Source organism: Lepidochelys kempii, chromosome 27 (genome assembly GCF_965140265.1).
Source record: "Lepidochelys kempii isolate rLepKem1 chromosome 27, rLepKem1.hap2, whole genome shotgun sequence".
In the NCBI taxonomy this organism is placed as follows: Eukaryota; Metazoa; Chordata; order Testudines; family Cheloniidae; genus Lepidochelys; species Lepidochelys kempii.
Window position 1 is genome coordinate 9,685,053 of NC_133282.1, and position 22,826 is coordinate 9,707,878.

The 22,826-nt window shown below is 44.1% G+C and overlaps 1 protein-coding gene and 1 long non-coding RNA gene across 9 annotated transcripts in view; one reads left to right on the forward strand and one right to left on the reverse strand.

Moving 5' to 3' along the window:
• The window catches only part of LOC140903955 (uncharacterized), a 71,670-nt gene that overhangs the window by 39,746 nt on the left and 9,098 nt on the right, over positions 1–22,826 (forward strand). The window lies entirely within an intron of this gene.
• Positions 1–22,826, reverse strand: part of MARCHF10 (membrane associated ring-CH-type finger 10) — a 101,797-nt gene that overhangs the window by 32,192 nt on the left and 46,779 nt on the right. For 6 of the 8 annotated variants that reach the window (XR_012156391.1, XR_012156390.1, XM_073326000.1 and 3 more), the window contains exons 1-2: positions 20,329–20,906; positions 1,613–3,008 (exon numbers count right to left, since the gene is read on the reverse strand). Coding sequence is in view for 6 of the 8 variants with exons in the window: in XM_073326000.1 (XP_073182101.1) it covers positions 1,613–3,008; positions 20,329–20,893 (1,961 nt within the window). In the remaining 2 variants the exon portion in view is untranslated. Of the gene's footprint in view, positions 1–1,612; positions 3,009–20,328; positions 20,907–22,826 lie in introns of those variants that run through there. The other 2 variants (XM_073325999.1, XM_073326003.1) reach the window with 1 other exon arrangement.

Here is a 22,826-nt window from a genome sequence, read left to right on the forward strand (position 1 = left end):
CATGAAAACATCTTTGTTCTTAATTGTTGAAATGACTGCTTGAGAAAAAGAGCAGCTTGCTGATTACAGTCAGCAGCGGGAAACCCAGAGTTGACCAATATGCCTATATCAGAAAGTCTTTTCAGCCAAGGAAATTACAGTTTTAGGGAAGAAAGTGGAGAAACTGGGTCAGCTAACAAGTTTTTAGAACAGACAATCCTCTTAACTTCCTTAGCATCTGTATGGATGGCTTCTTTTTATCTATATTCCTTCCATAACCAAAAACTTGGTCTAAAAGAGATTAAGGATGGCTATGATACCCTAAAAAGCAAGAAAATAATAATCTTAGCCACCTCTTAACTGTATCCTAATGCCCACACAGCACACTTCCACTGACAGTGACAGACTCCAGATCATCCAAAGGAATTTACTTCTGCCTTCAACTGATAAAGAAACATACAGCAAAGAACACATTCATCTCCTCCACAGTATTACACAAACCTTAATTACAACCTCAGCAACATTAGCAAATATTCCAGGTTGACACAAGGTAAGTGTCGTGTGTCAGTGGGAGAAGCATCAGGATACAATCTATTTTGTAGTAGTGAAATGGCAGTTCTCTTCAACAGCCTGTGTTCCATTGGAAACAATAAGTACGGCCATTTTTACTAGTGGCGCATATGTGTGCATGCGCACACGCGCCCTACTAAAACTAAAAGCAGCTTCAGTGTCACTGTAAGTTATGAAAACTGGCAAGCATTTGAGTAAGGGAAAATTGTAACTATAATGGGCAATATGTGGGGGGTGGGAAGGGGTTACGACCTAATTCTTCACCTGTGCACACAAAGGTAGCTGGCAATGAGTTTTAACGATATGGAAATTTTGAAAGATTATAAAATCCAGCCATTTGTTACCAAAGGGGATCCAAAAGGCCAAACACTGGGCAACCTTAATATAAACAAATACAAATATAATATTGAATTCCACGGAGCTCTCCATTTAACTATAGAACTGCGTGTTAATGTGAAATCATGGATGTGTGACCTGTAGAATTACACTGTTACGAGTTAAGCTAAGCCTCATTAAAATTGGGGTATGCAACTGCCATCCTTCATTTAAGATTGCTGTAAGAAATAGTCAGATCCTTTTATGAAACAACAAGTCTCAACCCCAAACAGAAGTGCATGTCACTGCCCAAAACACATGCACATGCACATGTGAGGTTGCTTGGGAATTTGAACTAACTGGGTGGAGGGGGGCTTCCCAGGGACTGTTTTAGTAGAGTAGTGTGTATGTATGAGAGAGAGAGAGAGAGGCAGGAGAAACTCCAGGGAAGAGGAAGAAAGCCAGGTGTTGCCTGAACAAGCACAGAGTATGGCCCTGAGAAAAACCTATTGAAAGAGCTTTTAGGCTGAATGGGCTTAGAGCTATGAGCAAAGAAAATATCGCCAGTTGTTTGTTTTTCCTTCTGTGTTCAGGGAAACAGGACTTAGATGTTCTTTGGAAATAAAAAGGATTGCTTCAAAGGTACCTGCCTCCATCATCAACTTCTCCTCCCAATGGAAACAACCCACAGGGCCTCAAACTTTGGCTAATTGCTCATGTCAAAAGGGTAACAATATGTATTTCTCACCTCTCCTGCAGTTTCTTAAGCTTCTCTGGGTCTGCATGTTTGTTTGTTTCCTTTGCACTTGTGGTATCACATGCTGTCATGCTGCTCATAGCACTACTTTGATTTTGTAAATCAGACACTGCCAGCAAAGCAAGTGGTAATTGATCATGTAATGTGCCAGCCATGTGAAGGTGGGCTGTGAAATCTGTTTGAAACAAAGATGGGTTGGAAGAATCTATAGATAAAAAAGAACTATGTGAATTTAATAAGTTCTCTTCATCATGTAAGGCAGCATTTGGAGATGCACTCTTTAAACCATTATCTATACTATCATCCAGTAGGCTATTATCTTCAGGTGTACTGACTATAGGGGATGAAGATTCATAACTTTCTGCAGCAGAAAAAGAATCTCTACTTCTTATAGGAGACAAGGGTCTACGAACATTAAACCTTGAACTTCCATCCAAATCCAATACTTGAGATGATACAGGTGTCAAGCTCAAATCTGTTGAGACTTCAGCTCTAGGTGCAGATTGTATTAATGATCTTGGAGCATTATATGCAGAATACAATAATCGTCTATGAACTGTTGACCTTGCAGAAGTAAGGAGATCAGTATAATGCCTCTGATTGCTTTCACAGGCTTGCAATTCTCTGTTATAAATATTGACACTAGGCCTATCTATAGAGCTAATGTTATTAAGAGTCTCAGCAATAGGAGCGCTGCCTGGTCTGCTTTCAGCTCGTGAGCTTCTTGAGCTAAATAATGGAGTTTCATTTTCATTTTTATTGCAATCAGCACCTTCAGAAGAATTCCCATCTGGAGTGTAAGACTTTCCATAGTCACTAGAGTTTCTTCGCCTTAATGAAGACTGTTCAACAGCTGTGTCCATTACATTGTGTTGTCTTAATGGTCCATGAGAAGATTCAACTCTTCTCGATGAAATGCTTCTATCGTATCCAGCTTCTTCAGAGTTACATTGTTCATCTTGTGCCAAGGATGTTCCACTAAATTTGCTAATTTGTCCTAGAGGAGTAGGAGAGTGATTTAGATTGAAAGAAAGGAATTCTTTCTCTAATATATCCTCTTTAGTATCATTTTCTTCATAGGAATCTTCCATGTTTAAGCAACGCATAGAATAAAAGTTTTCATCTCTAAACCTCAAAGGGGCCATTTTAGTGGGTATAAGAGATGGACCATGTGACTCATTTGAGACAAAGGAACCATGAGCTCCCTGTAAGATAGATGCACATGATAGAGTTGGAGACTGCTGAGCCTGTGGAAGAATACTTCCTGTTTTGCTATCTTTGGCTAGATCTTTACGATCAAGATTTAGCTTAGAGGAATGGATTAAATTCCTTCTCTCTTGAGATCTCTTCTTGTTCGTGAGCGTAGTTTCATTTGTCACTCCAAGATCTGCAGTGAAAACAAAATCAACTTTCAGCATTTGATCCTTTTTGTTTCTAGTGCCTAACACATGCTCTAAATGGCGATTTCTTACTACTGCTGTTCTGGTATTGATGTTATGACATATTCAGTTATAGGTAACTGCAGTTCTAGTGCACTTTAACACAATTAGTAGACTTTATTCATAAACTCTTCTAGGGTTCAGACAAGAAGTCAATATTACTTTGCTATCTGGATGCCTGTAAGACCACATAAAGGAAATTCATAAATCATGCTAAATGGTGAACTAGCACTTCCAGAGGTTCAATTAACACGTCTCCTTCCGAGCACAAATATTATCCCACCTACTACTTGCATTCAATGTGTAGTTCCAGAAGGAACTGCCCTTTTGTGATCAACAGAAATTATCACAATGTTTTTAGATTTTTTTTTTCTGTTCAAAATTTGTAGTAATACTTATTATTTGCAAATAGCATCATAGCACCTCTGTCTCAGGCTTTCAAAGCTCTTCACAAACTGAGTAGGTATTATCCATGTTTTACAAATGGAAAAAGTGATACAGAGATGAAATGACATGCCGAAAGTCATACAGCTTATCAGCAGTAGATATGCAAACAGATTCTCTGTCACCCATTCTAACCACCAAATAATACTCCTTCCCACGTGATTTGTACTGTGGGTAAAAGGGGTCAGAATGACATCCCTGAAATCCTCTGTGCTCATTAGTGACTGTATCCTAGAGGATCACCCACCTGTAGGGAGTTAAGAATAGTTCATTCTCCAAGACCCATCTAATTCTTGGTTGCTAAGTGCAACATAAAATGCCAGTTGTGGTCATAGCAATTGTTTCTAACATGGATGTCTAGAAACAGGACTGAGACATGCTGATTTCACAAAGACCACTGAACAGCAATCACTTACTTTTAGTCACCATTAATCTAGCATGAATGAGAATCAAGGACCAAGACCTGAAAAAGATGTCTGATATAGCCTGTCCTCCATTGCAGTATCCAAAAGAGCCAATTTAGTTTCTCTAGAAGAGGGCAGACATCAGTCATAGGGGGAAGGCATCCTTTGTCAAAACTTTCCAAGTATGAATAAAAAGTGAGTAAGAAAATGGAACTAGTTCCTGTGTGTATTCTAACATCTTCTCACATTACATGAGTGTGTTAGGGAATGAGCAAAGAACCGCTATTAAGGGCACTGTCTAATAAAAGTGCATACGCTTATCACTGCTTCCTCTCTCTAAATTACAAGCAACTTCTTCTTGAGAAGTGCTCCTACAATTCCCACTGCCTTCAACAGGAGAACACAGATGCATCCAAGGCATCTGTGGTTTTTATCTATGACCATATGCTTTTTATTTCTTTTATCACAGCACACAGTATGGACTCAGGGAGACCAATTGCTTTTAGAGGAGGGAAAACAGATTATGTTCACCTCAGACTTTTCACAGATCACCAGATTCATAGATCTTAAGGTCAGAAGGGACCATTATGATCATCTAGTCTGACCTACTGCACAATGCAGGCCACAGAATCTCACCCAACCACTCCGGCAATAAACCTCTCACCTATGTCTGAGCTTACTGAAGTCCTCAAATCATGGTTTAAAGACTTCAAGGTGCAGAGAATCCTCTAGTAAGTGATCCATGCCCCATACTGCAGAGGAAGGCGAAAAACCCCCAGGGCATCTTCCAATCTGCCCTGCAGGAAAATTCCTTCCCGACCCCTAATATGGTGATCAGCTGAACCCTGAGCATGTGGGCAAGATTCACCAGCCAGATACCCAGGAAAGAATTCTCTGTAGTAACTCAGATCCCACCCCATCTAACATCCCATCACAGGCCATTGGGCCTATTTACCATGAATAGTTAAAGATCAAAATCACATTATACCATCTCCTCCATAAACTTATCAAGTTTAATCCTGAAGCCAGATAGGTCTTTTGCCCCCACTGCTTCCCTTGGAAGGCTATTCCAGAATTTCACTCCTCTGATGACAGGTTTCAGAGTAACAGCCGTGTTAGTCTGTATTCGCAAAAAGAAAAGGAGTACTTGTGGCACCTTAGAGACTAACCAATTTATTAGAGCATAAGCTTTCGTGAGCTACAGCTCACTTCCTCAGATGCATATCGTGGAAACTGCAGCAGGCTTTATATATACACAGAGAATATGAAACAATACCTACTCCCACCCCACTGTCCTGCGGGTAATAGCTTATCTAAAGTGATCATCAGGTGGGCCATTTCCAGCACAAATCCAGGTTTTCTCACCCTCCACCCCCCCACACAAATTCACTCTCCTGCTGGTGATAGCCCATCCAAAGTGACAACTCTTTACACAATGTGCATGACAATCAAGTTGGGCTATTTCCTGCACAAATCCAGCAGGAGAGTGAATTTGTGTGGGGGGGTGGAGGGTGAGAAAACCTGGATTTGTGCTGGAAATGGCCCACCTGATGATCACTTTAGATAAGCTATTACCAGCAGGACAGTGGGGTGGGAGTAGGTATTGTTTCATATTCTCTGTGTATATATAAAGCCTGCTGCAGTTTCCACGATATGCATCTGAGGAAGTGAGCTGTAGCTCACGAAAGCTTATGCTCTAATAAATTGGTTAGTCTCTAAGGTGCCACAAGTACTCCTTTTCTTTTTACTCCTCTGATGGTTAGAAACCTTCATCTAATTTCAAGTCTAAACTTCCCGATGGCCAGTTTATATCCATTTGTTCTTGTGTCCACATTGGTACTGAGCTTAAATAATTCCTCTCCCTCTCTGGTATTTATCCCTCTGATATATTTATAGAGAGCAGTCCTCTATCCCCATAGCCTTCTTTTGGTTAGGCTAAACAAGTCAAGCTCCTTGAGTCTCCTTTCATAAGACAGCATTTCCATTCCTCGGATCATCCTATTAGCCCTTCTCTGTACCTGTTCCAGTTTGAATTCATCCTTCTTAAACATGGGAGACCAGAACACAGTATTCCAGGTGAGGTCTCACCAGTGCCTTGTATAATGGTACTAACACCTCCTTATCTCTACTGGAAATACCTCGCCTGATGCATCCCAAGATCGCATTAGCTTTTTTCACAGCTATATCATATTGGCAGCTCATAGTCATCCTGTGGTCAATCAATACTCCAAGGTCCTTCTCCTCCTCCGTTACTTCTAATTGATGCATCCCCAACTTATAACTAAAATTATTTTTATTAATCCCTGTCAGGGTTCCTTCCCCACTCTGAACTCCAGGGTACAGATGTGGGGACCCACATGAAAAACCCCCAAAGCTTATTCTAACCAGTTTAGGTTAAAAACTTCCCCAAGGTACAAACTTTGCCTTGGCCTTGAACAGTATGCTGCCACCACCAAGTGTTTTAAACAAAGAACAGGGAAAGAGATCACTTGGAGACGTCTTTTCCCCAAAATATCCCCGCAAGCCCTATACCTCCGTTCCTGGGGAAGTCTTGATAATAATAATCCGCACCAATCTGTACAGGTGAACACAGACCCAAACCCTTGGATCTTAAGAACAATGAAAAAGCAATCAGGTTCTTAAAGAAAAGGTAAAAGAATCACCTCTGTAAAATCAGGGTGGAAAATATAGAGTATTCACATTCAAAACACAGAGGATCCCCCTCTGGGCAAAACCTTAACGATACAGAAAATGGGAATAAACCTCCCTCTTAACACAGGGAAAATTCATATAAACTAATCTACTTTGCCTGGCTTACCTATACGGTTGCAAAATTGGAGACTTGGATTAGGATGGGTTGGAGAAGATGGATTTCTGTCTGGCCTCTCTCAGTCCCAAGAGAGTACAAAAGGTAAACAAACAGCACAAACAAAAGCCTTTCTCCCCCTGCCAAGATTTGAAAGTATCTTGTTCCCTTATTGGTCCTTTGGGTCAGGTGCCAGCCAGGTTAACTGAGCTTCTTAACCCTTTACAGGTAACAGGATGTTGCCTCTGGTGAGGAGGGATTTTATAGTACTGTATACAGAAAGGTGGTTAACCTTTCCTTTATATTTATGACATGCCCCCCAAATCACAGATAGGGTGAAACACTGGCTGTGATTTCTTCCTGGAGCTCTAGGAGAAAACAGTTAAGACACATAAAGAAAAGGAGTACTTGTGGCACCTTAGAGACTAACCAATTTATTTGAGCATGAGCTTTCGTGAGCTACAGCTCACTTCATCGGATGCATGCCGTGGAAACTGCAGCAGACTTTATTTATACACAGAGAATATGAAAAAATACCTCCTCCCACCCCACTGTCCTGCTGGTAATAGCTTATCTAAAGTGATCATCAGGTGGGCCATTTCCAGCACAAATCCAGGTTTTCTCACCCTCCACCCCCTCACACAAATTCACTCTCCTGCTGGTGATAGCCCATCCAAAGTGACAACTCTTTACATAATGTGCATGATAATAAAGTTGGGCCATTTCCTGCACAAATCCAGGTTCCCTCACCCCCCTCCCAAAAACCACACACACAAACTCACTATCCTGCTGGTAATAGCTCATCCAAAGTGACCATTCTCCCTACAATGTGCATAATTAAGGTGGGCCATTTCCAGCACAAATCCAGGTTTTCTCACATCCCCCCACCCCCATACACACACAAACTCACTCTCCTGCTGGTAATAGCTCATCCAAACTGACCACTCTCCAAGTTTAAATCCAAATTAAACCAGAACATGGGGGGGTTAGGAAAAAACAAGGGGAAATAGGCTACCTTGCATAATGACTTAGCCACTCCCAGTCTCTATTTAAGCCTAAATTAATAGTATCCAATTTGCAAATGAATTCCAATTCAGCAGTTTCTCGCTGGAGTCTGGATTTGAAGTTTTTTTGTTTTAAGATAGCGACCTTCATGTCTGTGATTGCGTGACCAGAGAGATTGAAGTGTTCTCCGACTGGTTTATGAATGTTATAATTCTTGACATCTGATTTGTGTCCATTTATTCTTTTCCGTAGAGACTGTCCAGTTTGACCAATGTACATGGCAGAGGGGCATTGCTGGCACATGATGGCATATATCACATTTGTGGATGTGCAGGTATACGAGCCTCTGATAGTGTGGCTGATGTTATTAGGCCCTGATCACTTTAGATAAGCTATTACCAGCAGAACAGTGGGGTGGGAGGAGGTATTTTTTCATATTCTCTGTGTATAAATAAAGTCTGCTGCAGTTTCCACGGCATGCATCCGATGAAGTGAGCTGTAGCTCACGAAAGCTCATGCTCAAATAAATTGGTTAGTCTCTAAGGTGCCACAAGTACTCCTTTTCTTTTTGCGAATACAGACTAACACGGCTGTTACTCTGAAACCAGTCAAGACACATGCATCTCTAAATATACTACTAACTGTATAAAGACTAACAATATTTCCCACATCTTAAGGACGATTTGGACCTGTTGATTTGGGAAACTTTCATGGGAGAGTGCATCAGCCACTTTGTTAGAACCTCCTGAAATGTGTTGTATGTTGAAATCAAAATCTTGGAGAGCTAAACTCCACCAAATAAGTTTTTCGTCATTTCCCTTGGCGGTATGAAGCCACTGTAGCGCGCATGGTCGATTTCCAGGTGGAAACGCCGTCCCCAAACGTATGGGCGTAGCTTTTCCAGAGCGTAGACAATGGCGTAACATTGCTTTTCACTGACTGACCAGTGGCTTTCCCTCTCAGACAGCTTCTTGCTGAGAGACACAACAGGATGAAACTCTGCTCCCACACCACGCTCGGATGCATCTGTGGCTACTAGGAATGGTTTGTCAAAGTCTGGAGCCCTTAGCACAGGGTCAGACATGAGTGTTGCTTTAAGCTGGTTAAATGCCTTCTGACGCTCTTTGGTCCACTGAACTGCATTTGGCTGTTTCTTTTTGGTTAGGTCTGTCAGTGGGGCAGCGATTTGGCTGTATTGCGGTACAAATCGCCTGTAATATCCGGCCAAGCCTAAGAAGGATTGGACCTGTTTCTTTGACTTTGGGACAGGCCACTTTTGGATAGCATCCACTTTGGCCTGTAGGGGGTTGATCGTTCCTTGACCCACCTGGTGTCCAAGGTAAGTCACTCTGTTTAGGCCTATTTGACACTTCTTAGCCTTAACAGTTAGTCCTGCCTCCCTTATGCGCTCAAGGACTTTTGTAGATGTTCCAGATGTTCTGCCCAGCAATCCGAAAATATGGCCACATCTTCAAGGTAGGCGACTGTAGATGGTCTCCCAGTGGGATTGGGAGAATATGCAAGTTTTTGCATATTTTGGAAGGTGGCGGGTGCATTCCGCAGCCTGAAAGGGAGCACATTAAATTCATACAGCCCGACCTGTGTGATGAAGGCTGATCTTTCCTTAGCGGATTCATCTAGCGGATTCATCTGCCAGTTCCCCTTGGTTGAGTCCAAGGTAGAGATGAACTGGGCCCGTCCCAGTTTCTCTAATGGTTCATCTGTGCATGGCATTGGATAGTTGTCTGGGTGAGTTACAGCATTTAGTTTACGGTAGTCCACGCAAACACGTATCTCCCCATCTAGTTTGGGAACTAGAATCTATCCATGCACTGTGGGAGGGGCGGATTACACCCATTTGTAACATATCCTGGATCTCCCGTTCTGTAGCAGTTTTAGCTTGAGGAGACACCCGGTAAGGTTGGGCTCTAATTGGGTGAGCATTACCTGTGTCAATGGAGTGGTATGCCCGTTCAGTCAGTCCTGGGGTGGCTGCGAATGTCAGCGTGTAGGTAGTGCACAGCTCCTGGATCTGCTGTCGCTGCATATGCCCAAGGGTCATGGAGAGGTTCACCTCTTCCATGCCACCAGCACTTTTCCCTTCATAGTAGACACCTTCAGGCCACTCAGTGTCATCTCCTCCCTGGGCTGTAAACTGACAAACCTTTAATTCTCTGGCTTTAAGATTAAACTCGATAAGTTTATGGAGGAGATGGCATGATGGGATAACATGATTTTGGCAATTAATTGATCTTTAAATATTCATGGTAAATAGGCCCAATGGCCTGTGATGGGATGTTAGATGGGGTGGGATCTGAGTTACTACAGAGAATTCTTTCCTGGGTATCTGGCTGGTGAATCTTGCCCATATGCTCAGGGTTCAGCTGATCGCTATATTTGGGGTCGGGAAGGAATTTTCCTGCAGGGCAGATTGGAAGAGGCCCTGGAGGTTATTTGCCTTCCTCTGTAGCATGGGGCACAGGTCACTTGCTGGAGGATTCTCTGCACCTTGAAGTCTTTAAACCATGATTTGAGGACTTCAGTAAGCTCAGACATAGGTGAGAGGTTTATTGCAGAGTGGATGGGTGAGATTCTGTGGCCTGCATTGTGCAGGAGGTCAGACTAGATCATAATGGTCCCTTCTGACCTTAATATCTATGTATCTAAGTTTCCATTAGTATTTACTTCATTAAAAACATTAAAGAGGGCTCTATCCATATCCAAATTAGATCCCAGCGGTCTATAGCACACCCCAAGCACTATCCCAGGGGAGGCTCTAGTAGTTTTCTTCCCCAATGTGATTTTTGACCAGACAGACTCTGTCTTAGCCATTCCATCGCTTCTTATTTCTTTACATTCTACCTCATCATTGATATACAATGCTACTCCACCACCTTTTACCTTTATTTCTGTCTTTCCTAAACAGCACAGACCCTTCAATACCTGTAGTCCAGTCATGACGACTATTCCACCATGTTTCTGTTCTCCCTATAAATATCTGGTTTCACTTCCTGCACCAGTAGCTCTAGTTCCTCCATTTTGTTACCTAGGCTCCTCGCATTGGTGTACAAACGTCTTAATTTTTGCTGTTTGGCCTCGCTCACATTCTGTACCCGATTGGACATGCTACAGCCAGTATGACCTATTAGACTGGTATCCACACTGCTCTTCCTCCTTATGTCCAATCTCCTACCCACAGCTGTATCCTTTCTTACTTTGTTTTCTTCCCTCTTAATGTTAAAATCTGGCGTGGAGATTACCTGGACATCTCCCCCAAATTCCTAGTTTAGAGCTGTCATAAATATAAAGGGAAGGGTAAACACCTTTAAATCCCTCCTGGCCAGAGGAAAAACCCTTTCACCTGTAAAGGGTTAAGAAGCTAAGATAACCTCGCTGGCACTTGACCAAAATGACGAATGAGGAGACCAGATACTTTCAAAGCTGGAGAGGGGGGAATAAAGGGTCCTCTCTGTCTGTGTGATGTTTTTGCCAGGACCAGAGCAGGAATGCAGGTCAGAACTCCTGTAAAGAGTTAGTAAGCAATCTAGTTAGATATGCGTTACATTCTGTTTTGTTTAAATGGCTGATTAAAATAAGTTGTGCTGAATGGAATGTATATTCCTGTTTTTGTATCTTTTTGTAACTTAAGGTTTTGCCTAGAGGGATTCTCTATGTTTTGAATCTGATTACCCTGTAAGGTATTTACCATCCTGATTTTAAGAGAGGTGATTCTTTTACTTTAATTAAAATTCTTCAAGAACCTTATTGCTTTTTCCTTGTTCTTAAGATCTAAGGGTTTGGGTCTGTGTTCACCTATGCAAATTGGTGAGGATTTTTATCAAGCCTTCCCCAGGAAAGGGGGGTGTAGTGCTTGGGAGATATTTTGGGGGGGAGACGTTTCCAAGTGGGCACTTCCCCTGTTCTTTGTGTAGCGCTTTGGTGGCGGCAGCCTTTAACCTAAACTGGTAAGAATAAGCTTAGGGGGGTCTTTCATGCAGGTCCCCACATCTGTACCCTAGAGTTCAGAGTGGGGAAGGAACCTTGACAAAAGCTCTCTTGATCAGTTGTGCCAGCCTGCATCCTAGAAGTCTATTTCCTTCCCATCTCAGATGAAGTCCATCCCGAGAGAACTGTTCTCTGCCCATGAATGCCTCCCAGTGGCCATACATCCCAAAGCCCTCCTTATAGCACCACTGCCTGACAGTGGAGTATTAATGCCTAGGCCAACAAGGCCTAGGCCTAGGGCAGCAAATTTGCAGGGGCGGCAAATTTATAATAGCAGCCAAAGGCTGCTTCCCCCGGTGCCGGTTTGTGCCCCCGGCCCTGGCCCAACTCCACCCCTTCCCCAAATCCCTGCCCCAGCCTTGCCTCCTCTCCTGAGCGTACCACGTTCCCCTCCCTTCTCCCCTCCTTCGTGAACCTGTTTCGCTCACAAGCACTGGCAGGGAGCAGGGAGAAGCAGGACCCGGCAGTGCACTCAAGGGAGGAGGCAGAGTGGAGACGAGCTGGGGCAGGGGTGGCAATTATTTCTGGGCCTAGGGGTGGCGAAATCATTAATCCGCCACTGCTGCCTGAGCCATCTGTTGGTAGTCATAATCTTGTCACACCTTTGTTGCCCTTCTCTAGGAACAGGCAGAATCCCACTGAAGATCACCTGAGCCTCGATTTCCTTAAGAGTCTTTCCCAGCCTGGCATAGTCTCCCTTGATACGTTCCAGCGAGAATCTACCGGTATCATTTGTTCCCACATGAAGGACGATCAGTGGATTCTTTCCCGCTCCCTTTAGGATCCTCTTCAACCTCAGGTCCACATCCCATATCTTAGCACCTGGCAGACAGCACACCCTTCTATTCTCTGGATCAGCTCTGGTTACAGGCCTGTCCATTCTTCTCAGTAAGGAGTCCCTGATCACATAGACCTGCCTTTTCCTGGTGACAGTGCAATTCTCCGGTCTATCCTCTGCTCCCTCTGCCTGCAAGTTCTTTCCATTCCTGTTCTCCCTTGTAATCCTCTTCAACCCATGCTGTATCCTCCTGGGGCTCATATTTGGTGTAGTCTCCATTGACTCTTCCCCTTTTCCTATATGATTAGCTGCTCTTCTCTTCTTCCTTGCCCTTCCACCTTCAGTGACCACCTGCTGAGCCCCTTCTTCATTTTCCAACTCTGCAAACCTGTTCTTTAGCTCTATTTCTCCTTCCCTAGCCCATCTTTTCCTCTGCCTGGTTCTCTTAGTCACATGCTTCCACTGTCCATTTTCTTCACCCAGCAGTCTCCCCTCAGAGTTCTTCAGTCCTGCTTCCATCTGCAAGTCTGAGCTTTTCCCTTCAGCCGCCTCATGTCTTTGCTCCATAATCCGCTCGAACTCCCTTCTAAACTCAACCAGACTTTCCACCTGCATCTCCAATCCTCGGATCTTTTCTTCCATCAGCTCTATCAGATGGCATTTCATGCAGACAAAACTCTTTCCAGGTAACCCCTCCAGGAACATGTACATACCACAGCTTCCACATCCAATCATCTTCATTGTGTCTTCCACTACTTAGGTCACTACCACTGCTGCCTCTGTATCTGTCATAGTCTTCCCACCTAAATCCTGTTAATCTGGGAGAAACAAACCACACCAAAACACCACCATCCACAGCAAAAACAAACCCCAAAAAAGCACCACAGTGCAAACTCCCCTTTCAAATCCCTCTGTTTACAACTCTGTTTGCTGGCTCCTGTGCTGCTGCAGCTGTCTAGGTTGTATCTGCCTCTTCTTACCATGTTCTACAATTAAGAAGAATAACATGGGAAGAAGAGGTGATACAAAGCACCTGATAGGCAAAATTCTGATATCCTATCATAAAGGTATTGATGAAAGGTGTGGTGGTAATGAAGTTGTTTGATTAAATTGACCCAACAGTGAGAGGAGAGAGAGAGGCTAGGCCTACAAACAGGACGAAGCTAATACCTCCCAAATTCTAATGAGAGAGTAGCTGTGAGAGTGACTTCTTCTGGGACTTTGGGCAAGTCACTTAGGTCAATATTTTAAAAAATAACTTCTTTTTTTGGATGTCTCCATTTTTGAGTGCTCAGCTACAGACGTTGTTCAGAGTTGCTAAGCATGAGTAGCTGCCATTGACATCAACTATTTAAAAAAAGTTAAAAAAAAACAAAACTGAGGCATACAAAATTAGTGCACTTCTGAAAATGTGGCCATTAACATATCTGCCGTGTATTTACCCAATTTCCTAGGGATAGGGAGTTGTGAGGATTAATCACCTTAAAATTTTTAAGCACTTTGATAAGCACTAATGATACTTTATTTTTTAGTCTCTTTGGAATATGACTTTTCTACAGATCACCAGATAATATACCTAGGATATTTATATGTTTGAATGTTAAGTCAATTCTCTGACTTTTTACTGAACAGATATTCTTTGTTTATTACATATAGTAACTATTTAAGATGTTAAAATGTGTACTATATAGTACAGAATATATGCTGCTCGAGTGGGACATTTCTCATAAGGACAGCAAGATGAACACGTGGCTCCACAGATGATGTTAACAGGTGGGCTTTTGTCTTTCTCAACTGTGGGATGTTCCAGGAAGGAGGACTTCTGGGAAGTTATGGGGCCCCTGTGACTAAGAAGGAGAACAGCATCTTCACACACAACTCACCAACATAGTGCGTACTGCAACCTGGCCTGAACCTGATAGGATCCAACTACAAGTGTCAGGTCTGGGTCAGCTGGAAGAGCAACAGACGCTTGGATCAGGTCAGCTCTCCTCCTCCTGCCCATGGGGTTGGTGCAGCAGTGGCTTTGTGACCCGCTCTTGCCAGCTGCTGCCAGTTTGCCTCACTATGTGTGCTGTGGAATGCATGTACTGAGACGTCACAGTGCCTCTCGGGCTGCAGCATACATAACACAGCAGGGGGTAGTGGCTAGCAATAGGGCATGTAGCTGCTGCTGAGCCAAGCTGATTCCATAGGCAGGAGGAAACACTGGTGCTGACTCAGGAGAGAGGGGGGATGGGATGGGATGGAAAATGACTCCACTTTCTCAGGCTCAGGTCAGTTGGGTTTGGGACTGGATCAGGTTTAAAAACTAGGCCCAAACAGACCTCTAGTAGTGAGCAGGACTTTAAATTCAGTTCAAAGGGGGCAGCTGACAAAAGCTCATAAGTAGGTTTAAAAATGGTGACCTTAACAGAGGGTTAAATGTTGGGGGTGGGGAGGAATGGAAAATTACAATAGTCATTGGCACAGCAAGAGGGATAACAGTGGGGGAATCTGCTCAACATCTTAGATATTTATAGATAAAAGCAAGTAGTATGGGGAATGAACAGGAGGCACTGGAAGTAATACTACATAAACTAAATTATGACTTAATTGGCATCACAGAGACTTGGTGGGATAAATCTCATTACTGGAGTATTGGTATAGAGGGGCAGAGCTTGTTCAGGAAGGACAGGCAGGGACAACAAGAAGCGGTGATGCATTATATATCAAGAATACAAATACTTGTTCTGAGGTCCAGAGGGAAGTAAGAGGCAGATTAGCTGGAAGTCTTTAGGGGAAGATAAAAGGAGCAGGGGGAACAGGGACAATGTCATGATAGGGATCTGTTATAGATTACCAAATAAGAAGAGGAGGTGGAGGAGGCATTTCTAGAACAAATAACAGAAATATCCAAACATAAGATGGGGTAGTAATGAGGAACTTTAACTACCCAGCCATCTGTTGGAAAAGTAATATGGCCAAAAAAAAAAATCCCTTAAGTTCTTTGCATGTATTAGTGACAACCTCTTTTTTTCAAAAGGTAGCAGAAGTAACCAGGTGGACAGCCATTTTAAACTTGATTCTGACCAACAGAAAGGATTTGGTTGCGAATCTGAAGGTTGAATGCAATTTTGGTTGAAAAAGATCATGAAGTGATAGATTTCATAATTCTAAGAAAAGGAAGGAATTAAGCAGCAGACCAATAGACCTCAAACAAGCAGACATGAATAAACTCAATGAACTGGTGGGTAAGGACTTATGGAAAGAAAAAATAAGGGAAAAAGAAGTTCAGGAAAGATGGCAGTTTCTTAGAGACAAGATTGAAGGCACAACAGCAAACTATCCTGATGCGAAGGAAAGATAGAAAGACTAGGAAGAGGCCAATATCGCTCCATCAGGAGGTATTTGACCTGAAAAATCAAAAAGGAATCCTGCAAAAAGTGAGCACATGGACTAATTGCCAAGGAGGAGTATAAAAGAATAGTATATGCATGTAGGAACAAATTCAGAAAGGCTAAGGCACAAAATGAGTTACACCTAGCAAGGGATATAAGAGGCTCTTTAAATACACAAGGAGCAAAAGATAAGGCAAAGGAAAGTGTAGGTCCTCTACTTAATGGAAAAAGAGCTAATAATTGATGACAACACAAAAGCTGAGGTGCATAAGACCTATTTTGCTTCAGTCTTTGCTAAAAGGTTAATGGTGACCAAATACTTTACAGAATTAATGTTAACAACAAGGGGGTTGTATGCAAGCCAAAACAGGAAAAGAACAGGTTAAAGAATATTTAGACGTACTCAAGTTAGTAAGGCCTGATGAAACTCATCCTAGGGTACTTAAGGAACTAGCTGGAGCAATCTCGAAACCATTCGCAATTATCTTTGAGTACTCCTGGAGGATGGGTGAGTTCCCCAAAGGCTGGAGAAGGGCAAACATAGTACCTATCTTTAAAAAAGGGAACAAAGGGTATGTCTACACTATGGAATAAGGTCGAATTTACAGAAGTCGTTTTTTTAGAAATCGGTTTTATATATTCGAGTGTGTGTGTCCCCACAGAAAATTCTCTAAGTGCATTAAGTGCATTAACTCGGCAGAGTGCTTCCACAGTACCGAGGCTAGAGTCGACTTCCGGAGTGTTGCACTGTGGATAGCTATCCCACAGTTCCCGCAGTCTCCGCTGCCATTGGAATTCTGGATTGAGATCCCAATGCCTGATGGGGCTAAAACATTGTCGCGGGTGGTTCTGGGTACATATTGTCAGGTCCCCCTTCCCTCCCTCCCTCCGTGAAAGCAAGGGCAGACAATCGTTTCGCGCCTTTTTTCCTGAGTTACCTGTGCAGATGCCATACCACGGCAAGCATGGAGCCCGCTCAGGTAACCGTCACTGTATGTCTCCTGGGCGCTGGCAGATGCGGTACGGCATTGCTACACAGTAGCAGCAACCCATTGCCTTCTGGCAGCAGACAGTACAGTACGACTGGTAGCCGTCCTCGTCATGTCCGAGGTGCTCCTGGCCACGTCGGCTGGGAGCACCTGGGCAGACATGGGCGCAGGGACTAAATTTGGAGTGACTTGACCAGGTCATTCTCTTTAGTCCTGCAGTCAGTCCTATTGAACTGTCTTATGGTGAGCAGGCAGGTGATATGGATTGCTAGCAGTCCTATTGCATCATCTTCTGCCGGGCAGGCAAGAGATGAGGATGGCTAGCAGTCCTACTGCACCATCTTCTGCTGAGCAGCCATGAGATGTGGATGGCATGCAGTCTTTCTGCACCATCTGCTGCCAGCCAAAGATGTAAAAGATAGATGGAGTGGATCAAAACAAGAAATAGACCAGATTTGTTTTGTACACATTTGCCTCCTCCCCCATCTAGGGGCTCATTCCTCTAGGTCACACTGCAGTCACTCACAGAGAAGGTGCAGCGAGGTAAATCTAGCCATGTATCAATCAGAGGCCAGGCTAACCTCCTTGTTCCAATAAGAACAATAACTTAGGTGCACCATTTCTTATTGGAATCCTCTGTGAAGACCTGCCTGAAATACTCCTTGATGTAAAGCCACCCCCTTTGTTGATTTTAGCTCCCTGAAGCCAACCCTGTAAGCCGCGTCGTCAGTCGCCCTTCCCTCCATCAGAGCAACGGCAGACAATCGTTCCGCGCCCTTTTTCTGTGCGGACGCCATACCAAGGCAAGCATGGAGGCCGCTCAGCTCACTTTGGCAATTAGAAGCACATTAAACACCACATGCATTATCCAGCAGTATATGCAGCACCAGAACCTGGCAAAGTGATACCGGGCGAGGAGGCGACGTCAGCGCGATCACGTGAGTGATCAGGACATGGACACAGATTTCTCTGAAAGCATAGGCCCTGCCACTGCATGCATCATGGTGCTAATGGGGCAGGTTCATGCTGTGGAACGCCGATTCTGGGCTCGGGAAACAAGCACAGACTGGTGGGACCGCATAATGTTGCAGGTCTGGGACGATTCCCAGTGGCTGCGAAACTTTCGCATGCGTAAGGGCACTTTCATGGAACTTTGTGACTTGCTTTCCCCTGCCCTGAGGCGCAAGAATACCAAGATGAGAGCAGCCCTCACAGTTGAGAAGCGAGTGGCGATAGCCCTGTGGAAGCTTGCAACGCCAGACAGCTACCGGTCAGTTGGGAATCAATTTGGAGTGGGCAAATCTACTGTTGGGGCTGCTGTGATGCAAGTAGCCCACGCAATCAAAGATCTGCTGATATCAAGGGTAGTGACCCTGGGAAATGTGCAGGTCATAGTGGATGGCTTTGCTGCAATGGGATTCCCTAACTGTGGTGGGGCCATAGACAGAACCCATATCCCTATCTTGGCACCGGAGCACCAAGCCACCGAGTACATAAACCGCAAGGGGTACTTTTCAATAGTGCTGCAAACTCTGGTGGATCACAAGGGATGTTTCACCAACATCAACGTGGGATGGCCGGGAAAGGTACATGACGCTCACATCTTCAGGAACTCTGGTCTGTTTTAAAAGCTGCAGGAAGGGACTTTCTTCCCAGAGCAGAAAATAACTGTTGGGGATGTTGAAATGCCTATATGTATCCTTGGGGACCCAGCCTACCCCTTAATGCCGTGGCTCATGAAGCCGTACACAGGCAGCCTGGACAGTAGTCTGGAGCTGTTCAACTACAGGCTGAGCAAGTGCAGAATGGTGGTAGAATGTGCATTTGGACGTTTAAAGGCACGCTGGCGCAGTTTACTGACTCGCTTAGACCTCAGCGAAACCAATACTCCCACTGTTATTACTGCTTGCTGTGTGCTCCACAATATCTGAGAGAGTAAGGGGAAGACGTTTATGGTGGAGTGGGAGGTTGAGGCAAATCGCCTGGCTGCTGGTTATGCGCAGCCAGACACCAGTGCGGTTAGAAGAGCACAGGAGGGCGCGGTACGCATCAGAGAAGCTTTGAAAACCAGTTTCAGGAATGGCCAGGCTACAGTGTGAAAGTTCCGTTTGTTTCTCCTTGATGAAACCCCCCGCCCCTTGGTTCACTCTACTTCCCTGTAAGCTAACCACCCTCCCCTCCTCCCTTCAATCACCGCTTGCAGAGGCAATAAAGTCATTGTTGCTTCACATTCATGCATTCTTTATTCATTCATCACACAAATAGGGGGATGACTACCAAGGTAGCCCAGGAGGGGTGGTGGAGGAGGGAAGGAAAATGCCACACAGCACTTTAAAAGTTTACAACTTTAAAATTTATTGAATGCCAGCCTTCTTTTTTTTGGGCAATCCTCTGTGGCGGAGTGGCTGGTTGGCCGGTGGCCCCCCCCCACCGCATTCTTGGGCGTCTGGGTGTGGAGGCTATGGAACTTGAGGAGGAGGGTGGTTGGTTACACAGGGGCTGTAGTGGCAGTCTGTGCTCCAGCTGCCTTTGCTGCAGCTCAAGCATACACTAGAGCATACTGGTTTGGTCCTCCAGCAGCCTCAGCATTGAATCCTGCCTCCTCTCATCACGCTGCCGCCACATTTGAGCTTCAGCCCTGTCTTCAGTCCACCACTTACTCTCTTCAGCCCGCCACCTCTCCTCCCGGTCATTTTGTGCTTTCCTGCACTCTGACATTATTTGCCTCCACGCATTCGTCTGTGCTCTGTCAGTGTGGGAGGACAGCATGAGCTCGGAGAACATTTCATCTCGAGTGCGTTTTTTTTCTTTCTAAGCTTCACTAGCCTCTGGGAAGGAGAAGATCCTGTGATCATTGAAACACATGCAGCTGGTGGAGGAAAAAAAAAGGGACAGCGGTATTTAAAAAGACACATTTTATAAAACAGTGGCTACACTCTTTCAGGGTAAACCTTGCTGTTAACATTACATACATAGCACATGTGCTTTCGTTACAAGGTCACATTTTTCCTCCCCCATCGCGTGGCTACCCCCTCAACCCTCCCCCCTCCCTGTGGCTAACAGCGGGGAACATTTCTGTTTAGCCACAGGCAAACAGCCCAGCAGGAATGGGCTCCTCTGAGTGTCCCCTGAAGAAAAGCACTCTATTTCAACCAGGTGACCATGAATTATATCTCACTCTCCTGAGGATAACACAGAGAGATAAAGAACGGATGTTGTTTGAACGCCAGAAAACATACACTGCAATGCTTTGTTGTACAATGATTCCTGAGTACGTGTTACTGGCCTGGAGTGGTAAAGTGTCCTACCATGAAGGACGCAATAAGGCTGCCCTCCCCAGAAACCTTTTGCAAAGGCTTTGGGAGTACATCCAGGAGAGCCGCAAATGCCAGGGCAAAGTAATCCTTTCACATGCTTGCTTTTAAACCATGTATAGTATTTTAAAAGGTACACTCACCGGAAGTCCCTTCTCCGCCTGCTGGGTCCAGGAGGCAGCCTTGGGTGGGTTCGGGGAGTACTGGCTCCAGGTCCAGGGTGAGAAACAGTTCCTGGCTGTCGGGAAAACCGGTTTCTCCGCTTGCTTGCTGTGAGCTATCTACAACCTCATCATCATCTTCTTCATCCCCAAAACCTGCTTCCGTGTTGCCTCCATCTCCATTGAAGGAGTCAAACAACACGGCTGGGGTAGTGGTGGCTGAACCCCCTAAAATGGGAGGCAGCTCATCATAGAAGCGGCATGTTTGGGGCTCTGACCTGGAGCGGCCGTTCGCCTCTCTGGTTTTCTGGTAGGCTTGCCTCAGCTCCTTCAGTTTCACGCGGCACTGCTTCGGGTCCCTGTTATGGCCTCTGTCCTTCATGCCCTGGGAGGTTTTGGCATTTCGAAAACTGGAATGGAGTTCTGATAGCACGGATTCCTCTCCCCTTACAGCGATCAGATCCTGTACCTCCCATTCGGTCCATGCTGGAGCTCTTTTGCGATTCTGGGACTCCATCATGGTCACCTCTGCTGATGAGCTCTGCATGGTCACCTGCAGCTTGCCACGCTGGCCAAACAGGAAATGAGATTCAAAAGTTCGCTGTTCTTTTCCTGTCTACCTGGCCAGTGCATCTGAGTTGAGAGCGCTGTCCAGAGCAGTCACAATGGAGCACTCTGGGATAGCTCCCGGAGGCCAATACCGTCGAATTGTGTCCACAGTACCCCAAATTCGAGCCGGCAAGACCGATTTAAGCGCTAATCCACTTGTCAGGGGTGGAGTAAGGAAATCTATTTTAAGAGCCCTTTAAGTCGAAATAAAGGGCTTCATTGTGTGGATGGGTGCACGTTTACATCGATTTAATGCTGCTAAATTCGACCTAAAGTCCTAGTGTAGACCAGGGCAAAGAGGACCTGGGAAATTTATAGACCACTCAGCCTAACTTTGATACCTGGAAAGATACTGGTACAAATTATTAAATAATTAGGTTGCAAGCACCTTCAGGATAATAGGATTATACGTAATAGCCAGCATGGATTTGTTAATAACTGATCATGCCAAACTAACCTAATTTCCTCCTTTGACAGAGTTATTGGCCTAGTGCATGGAGGGAGGAGGGGAGGCACAAGGAAGCTGCAGACATGATATATCTTAATTTTTAGTAAGGCTTTTGACACAGTCTCACAGGACCTTCTCATAAGCAATGAAGGGAAATATGGTCTAAATGGAAATATTATAAGGTGGGGTGCACAACTGTTTGAAAGAAAGTACTCAGACTAGTTATCAATGTTTTCCTGTCAAACTTGGGGGATGTGTCTAGTGAGGTCCTACAGGTCTCATACTAGTCATAGATAAGGGAGGGTATGCTTATAAAATTTGCAGATAATCTCAAGTTTGGAGGGGTTGCTAGCACTTTGGAGGACAAGATTAAAATTCAAAACAACCTTGACAAATTGGAGTACTGGGGGTTATAGTGGAGCACAAATTAAATGTGTCAACAATGTGGTGCATATGCAAAAAAGGTGAATATTATTCTGGGGTGTATTAACCGGAGTGTTGTATGTAAGATACAAGGTATAATTGTATCACTCTATTCGGCATTGGTGAGGTCTCAGCTGAAATATTGTGTCCAATTCTGGATGCCATACTTTAGGAAAGATGTGGGCAAATTGGAGAGAGTTCAGAGGAAAGCAACAAAAATGATTAAATTTAGAAAACCTGACATTCAAGGAAAGGTTATAAAAATTGGACATATTTAGTCCTGAGAAAAGAAGACTGAGGGGGGACCTGATAACAGTCTTCAAATACGTAAAGGGCTATTATAAAGAGGACAGTGATCAATCACTTCTTATCCTACCTTCAGTGGACATGAAGAATAGTGGGCTTAAACTATACCAAGGGATTAGGTTAGATATTAGGAAAAGCTTTCTAACCGTAAGTGTAGTTTAAACTCTGAAACAGGCTTCCAATCAGTGGAGGTTTTCTAGAACATGTTGACCAAACACCTGTTGGGAACAGTCTAGGTACAGTTGCTCCTGCCTTAGTGTAGGTCCCTTTTTAATCCTATGATTGTGTGACCCTGTCTACGGCTTTACTGCAACGGAATATCCAGTTAATGGCAACCTAATGGCAACCTATATGAAGTTGTGTATAGCCATGTGTTAGATTAGAATTTCAGAGGTATTTATCTTATACAAAAGTTATCAAACATTGAAAAATAAAATGCAGTAATATGTGATGCTTATTTTAGTCAGTATATTTAAGTTATTTTAAGAATTTTTAATAGCTTCTTCAATCAAGTGGATCAGCCATTTATTTAGATAATAGGCTGAATGGAATTTAGAGGATAGATACATTTTTCTAAAGCTATACATTTATTAAGACTACTTCTTTATTTAGTGAATTCCTTTTATGTCTCCTCTATGGTTATATCCATATAGATATAATCTATATCGCAAATGAGAATATCAGTTAATTAAGG